At 38.2% G+C, this 12,309-nt stretch overlaps 1 protein-coding gene and 1 long non-coding RNA gene across 12 annotated transcripts in view; one reads left to right on the forward strand and one right to left on the reverse strand.

The window, feature by feature from the left end:
- The window catches only part of cdh23 (cadherin related 23), a 188,493-nt gene that overhangs the window by 91,226 nt on the left and 84,958 nt on the right, over positions 1–12,309 (reverse strand). For all 5 annotated transcript variants that reach the window (XM_023327715.1, XM_023327714.1, XM_023327716.1 and 2 more), the window contains exons 10-11: positions 6,626–6,738; positions 4,497–4,685 (exon numbers count right to left, since the gene is read on the reverse strand). In XM_023327715.1, coding sequence (XP_023183483.1) covers positions 4,497–4,685; positions 6,626–6,738 — 302 coding nt within the window. The remainder of the gene's footprint in view (positions 1–4,496; positions 4,686–6,625; positions 6,739–12,309) is intronic.
- Positions 81–10,227, forward strand: LOC111606643. Of its 7 annotated transcripts, none has more exons than XR_002752188.1 (5): positions 81–168; positions 691–793; positions 1,050–1,083; positions 4,623–4,733; positions 9,890–10,227. It is a non-coding gene; the product is annotated as an uncharacterized LOC111606643 (long non-coding RNA). The 7 variants fall into 7 exon arrangements; XR_002752187.1 differs by having other exon boundaries at positions 1,053–1,083; XR_002752186.1 differs by lacking the exon at positions 9,890–10,227 and adding an exon at positions 5,747–5,822 and having other exon boundaries at positions 1,053–1,083.

A 12,309-nucleotide genomic window follows, 5' to 3' on the forward strand; every position in this document is an offset into this window, starting at 1 on the left:
CGACAGTCCCTCTATGGACTGCTGGACTCGTGAGAGTGAAACTATGTACCTGAAATCCTGCCAGTGTAAACACAAGCAGATCCAGCCGGCGGTGAACTGAAAGCTGGTCGAACAAAAATCATTTTTTCTTTTTTCATTTCTTTCTGTACTCCTGAGGTTCTATCATGGGTGAGTACTCTACTTCTTTTTGCAAGTTTGTATTTTCCCCCAAAGCAGATGTGTTTTACCTTTCCACTTTAACTCACTTTCTGTCTCACTCATAACATTACTGTCAAATTGCTGAGTAGCTCTGAACAAAATGGATCTCAGTTTACTTTGGTCTGACTGTTGGAAATGCAGTTGCAGGGAATTGTGAGCAATCTGCATTAACTTTAACCTATTCTAATTGCTGCGTACATCAACTGACTCGATTTTACGTCGGATCGGATGCTAAAATGGATCCAGCTCGTTTTGGGTCTTAGCCAACAGATTCGGGTAGGATTTAATGTCGCTCCTTCTGGCCCTGCCATTGTTAAGTTCAACAGAAGTCTAATAAAGAACAATTCAGGGTCAAATCTAAACTTTGCAGGATAAAGTTTTTGACGACAGACTGAACAACACTGCTTTAGATCAGAGCATGTTTATGTGTTAATGGTGCAGTTAAAGTCCAGACATGCAAGCAGCTTAGAACCTGAATGTTGATGTTCACAGATTCCCTATCTACATGAGCAAAGCTGATAGGAGCAAACCCCAACAGACACAATGTCAGTCAAATGTGGTTCAGCCCAGTATTTACACAGGCTTCACCTTTCAGGTATGTATGGGTGTAAAATATTAAAAACCATGCATCCGTTTTCATTCTATTTAACAATTATGCATTATTTTGTGCTGGTCTGTCACATAAAACACATTCCAGTTTGTGGTTATAATCAGTGGCAGTTATCGCTTGAATGGCGCCCTGGGCGAGCCTCTCCTCCTGCTGCCCCCCAACCAATTAAAATAAGAAAATGAGATTCTGAAATGGATAAATTGCAGTGCAGTTCAACTAAAAAATGTGTCTTTATCCTCAGCAGCAAGCAAGGGACCCCTGCTGAACACACACAGGTACCAACTGACTGCAAATGCCTATAAACCAACAGGAAACTCAATCAAAGCACAACTGACTCTATTTTATCTGGTGTTTGTGTTCCCTCCTTTATGGTGCCACTCTGGGTAACTGCCAAATGACCTATATCATTATTTCCTCTGATTACAATTCAGATGGTTTACGTCAAAGCAAGTATCACTAACTACTAGTTTATAGAACTAATTCAAACATTTTAAAAGTAAGAAACATTCACCAATTTCCCTGCAAAGGTATTAATTAAATTTTTCACATTTTTCATGAGTAAATCATCCTGAACTGTTTCAACATGCCAATTGACCAGAGATGTGAATTTTTCAGTGTCAAGTGATTCAATACTATTCTGATTTTTGATTCAGACACAAATTTTTCTATTCAAACAATCTACATATAGTTCAAATTATGTTCCATACTGTATCAAATTCAGTTTTTATGTAAACAAAAATAGGTTGGTGAATAAAATTCTGCAATTTAAATTGCCAGCATTAGGTTAGTTTAGCTGCCTGGCTTGTTGTAAAATAAAGAAACATATATTAAATAATTATTCACAATACATACAGTGGCTGAGTGGACACATGATATGCAAATAGGAGCAGCATAGACATAAAAAAAAATTTAAATAGATTTTTTCAGCATTTTAATTGATTTGAATTTCCCATCACCAGAAATTGTGATTCCCTATAAAATCATATTTTTTCTGCACCTCTATTATTGACAAGTTTTTCTAAAGCCTGGGAAAGAGTTGAGTATCACCACGGTTTGTGTAGAATATATGCAAATCTACAGAGCTGCCTCTTATCACATGCAAAACGCCCTGATCATCACCAGCCCTACATGCAGCCACACTCACTGTATTCTTGTCTCTGCTAGAAAGAGCCACACAGACATAAACACAACTTCATTTGAATGGATAAACAGACCAGGCTCTAAATACTTCCACTATCTTCCCTTCTCGCATTTTCTCTTCTTTTCTCTCCCTCTTTCACCATGTTTCACCAATGATTCAGACTTCTAACTTTCCTCTGTTGCAGGTGACTTTCTGTTCAATCATCTCAGTTTTTCTTGTCCTCCCTTCTTCTCTCCTCTGCTCTCCACGTGTCTCCACCTATTTCTCTATCCACTTGACTTGCAGTTATCTGTCAAATTCCACCCTGGCAGCTGCTGTGCCTGAATCAATCAGAGTTGACTAGCTTTCAGCTTATCTCCACCCGTGGTGATTGATTTTCCTCGTTAGGTATAATTTGATGCTCTATCCCATCTCTTCCAGAGCAAATTAAATTGTAGTTGAGTCCAATGCGCTGGTGTGAGCGAGCACGTGTGTGTGTGAGAGGAGCAGGAAAAGAGGGAGACCGAGTAGCACAGCAGACGTGAAAACAGTTTTCTCTGTACAAATTAGTGTCTAAAGGTTACTGCATATAGTGGAAAGTATACTGATCATGTTAGATCACAATGCTAATGCTAACTAACAACTACTTAAAAAAAATTTAAAGATGTTTTTGTTCATTGTTCAACATTTAAAATGAGCAAAAATGTAGAAGAGCTCAGAGTACATAACCCCAACTCAACAGTGTGTGACTTTAAGCTTTCTGATCAACATACAGAAGTCTTTTTATGGAGGAGAGCAAACACACCACTCAGATCATGATCTGAGCAAGATGGATGGAGTGAAATACAGAGTAATACTGGAAGAAAACCTGTTGGAAGCTGTAAAAGACTTGAGCCTGAGATTCACCTACTAACAGGAAGGTGAATCTCTTTCTACAAGGAGATTCTGTATTAAGAAATAGTACTTTTTAATTTATATTAAGGAATTTTTGGCTTACAACATGCTTCTATATACTGCTGAAAAGTTACTTGTAAGTTAGTTTAGTCTTTTTTCAAGTGTACTAAGATATTTGCACAATATTAGTCCAATAAATTATTCTTCTGTTGCGTTGTGTGTATTTACTCTTCTGAGAGAGGAAACAGCAAAGAGAGAACGCAGGCTTCCGACAGGCAGCGGTGGGATGAGGCTAGGCTGCTTTGCATATTAATAGAGCAGATGTTATGTCATTTTGAAGAGCAGATATTGTTTTTTTAAAGACACAGACAGTATCTATACAACTTACATGAAAATACTGACAAAATAGTCAGTCAACTAATCACAGAAAGTGTAGTGTGGAAAGTATGGCGGAAATATTTGTTAGCTTACAGATCTTTTAGGGTTTTTTGTTATGTTTTGCATGAGAGATAATCTAAATAAAAAAAAGTTGTTTTCTTAATGACAGAAACAGTATTTTGAAAAAAACCCCAATAATTTCACAAAAGACACACAGACCTGTTTACTGCTCAACACAATACGCAATTTACATAATATAGTGAAGCGCTTGTCTTCTTGAGTCACAAAAAACACACAGTAGAGATGATCGATGATCTTAACTACAGAGAAACGAGACTGTGTAACGAAGCCGTCTACAGAGGCGTTTCTAACATCTCGCATAGGCCCATCTCACAGTCCACAAAACATAAGCTGATGATCTCCAGAATTTTGGAAAAATATTCTGTATATTGACGTGAAAAAAGTAAAAATTTTAGGAACATGAGTGTCCCATAAAATCTGACATGAAACTAACACAATATTTCCACAACCAAACATGATGGTGGCAAACTGACGAGTTCTGTTCTTTATGAGACTATGCTGAAGGAAAATCCAACTTATGAATGTAAGAGACTTATTGCCAGTTAATATAAATCCTTAAGGTCACTCACTATGCAAGTTAGCTATTGTTGCCAAGCCTGACACTACCAGTAATATGTCTTAGGATCAATTACATTTTTACATCAGGTAAATTTGGTTTGAGTAGGTTTTTCCAAATAGAATTTAAAAAGTAACTCTTGTATTTATTCAGGTCATGTTCATTTTTTAAAACACTTTATGGACAGAAAAAAAATCCATATAGTTTGCATTATAAATGAGAATGCAAACTATTACCCTTTTCTTCCCAGCCCTCTTTCCCAAAGCAGGCTGGGAGGAAAAACAAACGCATAAGCTAACAATGATATCTGAAGAAATTTCCTGCAGTCATCTGCAACTTTAGTTAAACTATACTTAAATTAGATGAATAGATTTCGAAACAGTTAAGATGTTGAGGTGCCATTAGAGTTGTTTCTACAGACGGATATGAACATGTTTGTTTGATTTGTGAAAGTAGTTCTCTGTTTCAGTATAACAAAAAGCAAAAATAATTTCTCTACAGTTTTTTTCTTGTCTTTGTGTCTGCATGCACTAATTAGACTTTTCAACAAAATAATTCCCTCGTTTAAATTTCCATGCATGTGATATTTGACTAGAAGAGCCCCCACCCTAATAGAGTATCTAAACATGTCATGATGCTGTAGGAAGTGATTCGCTCACCTCGTCTTTATCTTCCACCTGGATGAAGAGCGGCAGAGCAAAGCCCACTTGGGCCAGTTCAGTGATGCGAACCCGGTATTCGGAGCTGTTGAACTTTGGGGCGTTGTCATTCTTGTCAATTAACAGGATGGTGAAGGTGGTCATCACTGTCGCGTCTGACGGACTGCGATCATCCTTCAACTCTGTGGCCTTACAGAGAGCAACAAAAGAGTGGCAAAAAAGAAAAACAGAAAAAAGGTATAAAAGAAATTTGATTGGACTCCAAATGTCATTCTATATAAGGGCGGTCAGCACGCAATCTCACAAGATATTTACAGCTGTTTATTTATTGGATCAAAAGGTGAACAAGTGACCTCCAAGCAATCATAGAAATTGCCTCAAACTGAGGCCAGAAGAGCAATTCAGTCTGATTCAAGAGGGAAAGAGTCCCTCTGAGAGGACACAAACACAAATCCCCGTTTCTGGCTGCTTCAGTATTGGAAATGTAAAGTCTCCAAAAAAAAAGGAGCATGAAGTGTGTGAAGTGTTGTGTTTTATTGATAAAGAAAGGTCACAGTAAGTAGCAGAGTGGCCACCAGCAGCATGCTCATCTCTGGGTAATCAAAGTAGCTTAGCCTCCAACTCTCCTGAATCGTTTGACCTCCACCTCTGCCTGTTCTCTGCTATCTAAGCTGCCTGAAGTTGAGAAATTAGTTGTATTACTATGGCACAGCATAATCAATACCAACAGCAGGTAAGAAAGCAGAAGCAGAGGGAAGCAGGGAAAATTTAGAAGGAAAAAAAATCCATATCTTATAAATACATTTTTGGACTACATTTGCTCTTTTTCACAATGTTCACGCTGGCTACTTTCTTGTTTGTAATTATTGATTTTAATTAAAAAGACAACTGAAGCTGGTTTGTATCAGCCCAGCCCTCTTTGTATTAAATCTTAGAGCAAACTGTATCTAAATCATCTTTTTATAAACTCTAAATAAGTACATAACAGTGAAGCTGTGAGATGCTCTTATTTTCTTGTGTTGTAATTAATAGATAGGGATGAATTAATGCCATAAATAGACGCACAAATCAATCAGCCAGAGATTAGGACCTTCCAGGTTCTCCTTGATCAGCTCTGATCTACAATTGGCAAATAAAATGTTTACAAAATATTTACCCAATTCATTAAATGCATCAAACTAGGAGCTTCTTCTAAGTCTGACTTTGTGTTTTGTTCAAAGTCATTGAATCTCTTTTCTTTCTCATTTTAGTATTTGGTTTGAGCTCCAGCAAGTGAACGTTCACATCATGTTATTCCCTCATCAAAAACATGCCTAGAGTGTTGCCTTGATCTTTGAATCTCCATGGCAACCATTACCCTGTGCAAAGCGCCTGGGTGAACCTAGCACCGCCTTCAAGACGCAGCTCCTCCTTGGAGAAGCACCCAGCCCTCTCACTCAGCTCCTTCAGCAGCAAAGAGCAGACACCTAACAGAAATGCACATCTACTGAGCTCATTATAGGAGCTGCATCTCAGAGCAACGCTGGTGAAAACGTTGCTGAAGGGTTAATACAGGAGCCATGTTGTGATGACTTCCTGAAGGTGGAGTTTCAGTAAAAGCAGACGTTTCTAAAGAGACAGAGGCCCAATTTCAAGGCATTAAATTCAAAGTCAGTTTCTTTTAAGTTATATTTGATAAATATGTAGTATTTTTTATAACAACTGAGGTAACATAGTTACTTGATTGTGATATAAAATGGCTCCATGTGTCTAGACAATACCTAACACTGCCCCTTTAACATGTCTGGATGAATAAAGGTATTGTGTTGCTGCCATGCTGATTTGCAGTTTGCATAAACAAATAACGTTGCCAGTGAGTATATAAAACCACCTGTTAGAGTGATTATTTAGAGGCACATTGATTGTGGTCATATTGTAAATCCAAGGCAGGCTGTCGCATCACAAAGCACACAGTGGTCCAGGGTGGGATGCCAGCTGGTGAGTCCTCTGAGACTGTATCATGTCCAGACGCTGCATTGATTTATTACACTAACATATCAAAAGCTCTTGATCCTCTTGTGAAGGAGTTTCGATCTGCTCTCCAGGCTCTGCCCTCCCGCTCCTCAGCTGCCTCTCGTTCGGCCGCTCACCTTGACCCTGAGAGTGAATCCTGCTGAGTAGAGCGGGTTTTCTCTGTCCAGCTGGCCGTTCACCGTCAGGGAGCCGCTGATGTAGTCCAGGGCAAAAACACTGTTGGTGTTTCCTAGAAAGGAGATAACAGAGAGACACACAGCAGTCAGGGAGACAGACAACACTGGGATTGTGGAGAAATCAATACAATTCCTGGGCTGTAACAGGAGCTATGCAGGAAGGACGGTGGTGTTTCATACAATATGGATATGGTCTTTTATCTGTCTACCTGCCTTGGGCTGGTCAAACACCTCCAACCTGTCCACACCTTTTGTATTCTGGATCCGTCTTTTGTTCTGGTGCTGTTCTGTTTTTACTTCAGCATCCATACATTGGTCACTATACACTTTTTAAAACTTTAGAGTTAAAAATCAATTCAAATTCACAATTATGACAGTCTGCATATTGATAAGAACATTACAAGAGAACATTAACTAAATATACTACAGGGACTTAACTGAGAGAATGACAAGCCTCCCATGGAAAATCACCAGATAAGCTTTTATCTTTCAGCAGGCAACAAGTTGTCTAACTCCCGATGATGCAATGAGTAACTCGCTGTCTTAAACAACCATGTGAAATGACATCCTGTGGTCACAGAAAAGATGTTAGTCTATTCAAGAATGGTCAGCTCATTGGCTTAAAGCAGAGAAAATATCTAAGCTGATATTTGAAACTAAAACTGGGTGAAGAACTGTTCAACATATTATTAAAATCTGGACGGAAAGTGAAGGACCATTGTCTTCAAGAAAGAAATGTGGTAAGAAAAACAAATCTTCATGTTTAGTGAAATCAAACTGAAGAAAAAACAACAGCAGAGCCCAAGGCTATATTTAACAGTGAAAGTAAGAGGATTTCCATTCACACAATGTGAACCCAAAGGATTGGGACTGAAAATCTGTGTAGCCAGAAAATCACTAATCAGTGAGTCTAAGAGGAGAAAAAGGCTTCAACATGCAAGGCAGCATGAAGGTTGGACTTTGGAGCGATGGAAGAAAGTCATGTGATCGAATGAGTAAAGATTTACCCTCTTCCAGACTGAGGAGCGCATCAGAGTAAGTAGATGCGCTCCTCTTACCCAGATTCACCTGTTGTGTCTAATCTACAGCCCTCAGGGTTGCTGCAGTTGGTCAGGTCAAAGTTCAGCAACATCATGAGGTCAGCAAACTACCTGAATATCCTGAAGAGTGAGTTTTTCCATCTATGGATTGTTTCTTTTCTAATTTCCATGAAGACAATGCCAGGATTCATCAGACTCGAACTGTTTCAGGAAGCATGAGGCGTCACTTTTACAGTCGGCTAAAACAGCCCAGATCTGAACCCCATTCAGAATCTCTGGGTGTCCTGGAGGAATCATCGTTGATGATGACTCCCATCTTCATCCCCATCAATGATGATGATCAAGATCCCGGTGAAAAATAAATAACACTGGATGGAAATAAACCGCACTCCGCAAACCACAGATAGATCCGACCTTCAAGTTAATTATATTCATTCATCAAGGAAAAAAAACACATTCAACATTAAAAATCTTTTGTATTATTGGTTTGACTCTGGATATAACCATGTTTGGAGTTCCTACTTAAATTCAAATTTTCTAAACTCTTCCTGTTTTTAAAGATTGGCTAAAATAAATGCTCTTTTGTGTTAGGTTATATCTGTGCCCCTGGGAAACAGAAAGCAATGGATTAATAATTCAAAATTTATAGTTAAACATTGTTCAATCCATCAAAGTAAAGTAGAAATTAAAAATGCTTCAGTTATGTCTATTTTAAAGTGACTGTTGGCAAGACCAACCAGTGGTTATTTTGTTAAAAACAATTATTTTCTAAAATGGATGTTTTGAAAATATATCCACCTTTTTATATATTTGTCTTTAATATTTATAATATATTTCTATTTAATATTTTTGCAAGGTTTCCTGCAAGGGTGATTCAACATTTACACATTTTGTATGAGTTGATTGTATTCACTAGCCCATGCACTGCTTCAGATAGGAGCATTTCAAATTATCAGCGCTGCACTGTCCTCATTAACAAGTCCAGTGCCTCTGGTGCTCTCTGCTCTCTTCAATTAAACTGGTTAAAATATTAGAATAAGGCCCACTTGAGCCCTCTTCTCATATTTTCTTATTCCCTCGCCTCCTCTACAAATTACCATCTTGTTAACTTTCACACTCCTCTTTGACAAGTTCTCTAAGGCATCATGAGGCCAATGGCTGCTTAATTACACCCAGCAGACAGAGGTACTAAATGAAAGTACAATAAATAGCTTGCACCTCTTCACCTTTACATGAGCTTTTCTCTCGTTGGCGCTGTTGTGGCGTCTCCCATGTTCCTGTCAATTCAGATGAATCATTTGGCCTCATTGTAACTGGATGCCTGCTTTTAGGACTCTAGGCAATTAAACGCTATCATATGATATAACAACACAAAAATTATACGATAGAAAAAGATGGTTCTGACTGCATGGAAGACCTAGAACTAATTTACTTTTGTAGAATTGTTATTTAAATAGGCAGTTAAAAATGTTTTTAGGGAGGAAAGTATTTGTGGATTTTAGCAGCTGTGATCCTTAACCCCCGAAAATAGCAGGTGTTGACTGTACAGATTTGTCATTATATGTACATTTGTATAGGAAAAGAAAATCACTTTGGTTTTATGTAATGATCTAATGTTCTGAGAAACTGAATTGAATTTTTGGCTGCGAGCCATAATCATCTAAACTGACACTTGAAATTTAAAACTATGCAATTATTCCATATAATATGTTTTACTTTTCCAGCTGAGTTATTAAAATAAACTTGTTATATAGTTCTTAGATGCACATGCAGGTCCAACATTTACACAAAAAAATAATAATTCAAACATCAATAAACGTTTCACATCATTTACATCACCTCATATAATGCAGACTTTACTAATAAGATTTAGATTAATTTAGTTTTTAATCCCTTATTGTATTCAAAGGTTATAAAACTGATCCAGATTTGAGAAAAACGACACCATTTAAGAAAAAATTGTGTATTTTCAGATGATGTCTTCCTAAATTGTCCAAACCCTGACCCCTGCGTGGTGCTGTAATAGAAAAAGAGCTTATTGTAAACGCTGAGACTGTAGAGAAACAGATTTATAGTGAACAACGGCTGGGGGTCAGCATATTAACCCATACCTGTTCCTGCACTTCCCACTCTCTGCTCCATTACTGTCCTGTTCCTGTTTCAGAATGAGAGGAAGGAAATGACAGCAGAAGCGGAGCAGAGGAGCGGCGGCTGGCCAGCAGAGAGCAGAGTCTGTGGATGATTAATCTGGACTGAAGCCAGAAGCCATAGAAAAGCAGCACAGCGGCAAAAGTACAGCTGAGTTTAATCTGGTACACCATCAGTTTAAATGTTCACTAAGAAAAAAATTCATCAACAGCTGATGTACAATTTCTACATTACTCAGGGATTCAAGATGAGAATTGTAATTTAGTGACTTCCAAAATAATTCACGCTCCTGAAATATTTGACATAAAAAGTGACATAAACAAACTTTAAAGTGTTTGTTTAAAAATCTGAAAAGTGTGGCGTGCATTTGTATTCAACCTCAACACTGCTATTACAGATACAGCAGTGTTTCTGTTATCATTTTGCTCATCTAGAGACAGAATACTCTGGCCATTCCTCTTTGAACGGCAGCTCAGTCAGAATGGAGGGAGATCATCAGTTTTCTAGTCTTACCACCGATGGTAGTGGCAGCATGATGCAGACTCTGGGTCTGTCACATAAAATCTCAACACAACAACATTTTTCTTTTGGGTGCAAAAACATTTGAAAGGCAATGATGGTCTATGATGAATATTTAATACTGTTATTACTAAGGAATCTTGATGCTGATGTTTGAACAGAAAATGACACAGCTAACTTTTTTAATAATTCCAAGCAAAGCAATGTCACAACAGCAGACTTAATCTTCAAAAGTGAAAAAAAGCCTCTGATTTATCAACTTCACTACATAAACACCTCCTTCCTCGTGTCCAAAACCTTCAGTATTCTCACTGATTTCTCCACCCTTCAGTTTCTAAGACAGGTTGCTATTTGGGAAATGATACCTGTGAATATAACTGAGCCTGACCTCTAAACTCCCTCTGAGATTTACTGCTGACTTCTAAAATCACCTTCTGGTACCAGTTCACCAGAAGCTTCTAGAAGGTTATTTCCAAAGCTTACAGACTAATGGTGGCTTCAGGATCATAGACACTACAGTCACATATGCACATGCCATGCAAATCCAGGCTGCAGGAACCACAGTTAAAGAAACAAAAACTCAAAGGTGGCTGGAAATTAGTCTCTAGAGGTAGAATGTGATTATTTTATTTGTCCTGCATCTTATTCTCGATGATGATCTGAAGACTATTAGACAAAATGTCCTTGTTGATATGAAAATTGGTCAAACGTGGTCCACTCACCTCCCTCCCACCATGTGAGGGTTGAGTTTCTACCTCCACCGTTATTAACAACAAGAATCAGCATTTACAGCATCCTATTTATGAATCTTACAAAGGTTTGTGTTGGAGAAGACGGCACCACAGATGACACAGAGGTGACTCCAAATCTTCTGATTGCTAACAATACATTTACTGAATACAGTGTAATAGCTTGGTATTTCTGTAAAAAATAAAGGACATCTTAAAGTGCAAAAAGTAGCTTAGGAGCAGTTTAAAAATGGCTTTGAAGTATCACCACAATGATTTTGCTATTTGCCACCATAATGAAGACTCCACAAAGCAAGCCATAACTATGCTCGTCGTGGCATATTTTGTGCAATTTCAATTTTCAGCTTTCAGCCATTTTCAGCTATTTCATCTTGTGAAATGGCATAAAAAGCTGCTGTCTTTAGAGTAAAATTTCAGAGCTGGGAGTTTTTTTTTTTGAGAATACATCATGTGAAGTAAACAAAAAAAATTCCTCAATATTCCATTATAACATTGACAGATTTTTTTGATGAAACTGGTCTGGAATAAAAACTAAAACATGTTCAGAGAATGAATGTTGACAGTCACAGGAGAAGGAATGCTCTCACTTTAAGTCTGATTTAATGTAAATGCTGCTTTTTCTACTCCTTTGCTTGCTTTAAATGGCCACGCATCATTTCCACAGGTTGGTTATGAATAAAATATCTTCTACTTGATCATCAAGGAACCTTTTTCTTCCCTGGTCTCAAACATACATAATGAACTCTCCAGGAAGAAGGAAGACAATAAAGCACAGGATCAATAACGAGAACTCTCCTCTTTGTAATACACTCAATGTGATAATCATTTAGTGTCTGAGTCAAGTTGCCTATTAGCACTACAAGCGCGTCATCGCAAGACAAACACAACTAACATGATAAAAGCCTGTCACTCTGTGTTTTCCACCACTGGGAACAGCCTGACACGGTGTTTTTAACTGGATTGCAGAGGCTGGCATGAAGTCGATGTTAAATATTTGTTGGAGGTGGAGGTAACATACATCATGGATCAGACCCACGCAGCGAGAGCAGCGTGCCTCTAAATTGCTTTGTCAGCTTCAGTAGCCTGACTAGAATGCCAATCTTCACAAACAGCCGCTCCTCAGCCGCACCACCAGGCACCAGCAAACAGTGACCAGTGTGTAAAAACA

Source organism: Xiphophorus maculatus, chromosome 22 (genome assembly GCF_002775205.1).
Source record: "Xiphophorus maculatus strain JP 163 A chromosome 22, X_maculatus-5.0-male, whole genome shotgun sequence".
NCBI classification, from domain to species: domain Eukaryota; kingdom Metazoa; phylum Chordata; class Actinopteri; order Cyprinodontiformes; family Poeciliidae; genus Xiphophorus; species Xiphophorus maculatus.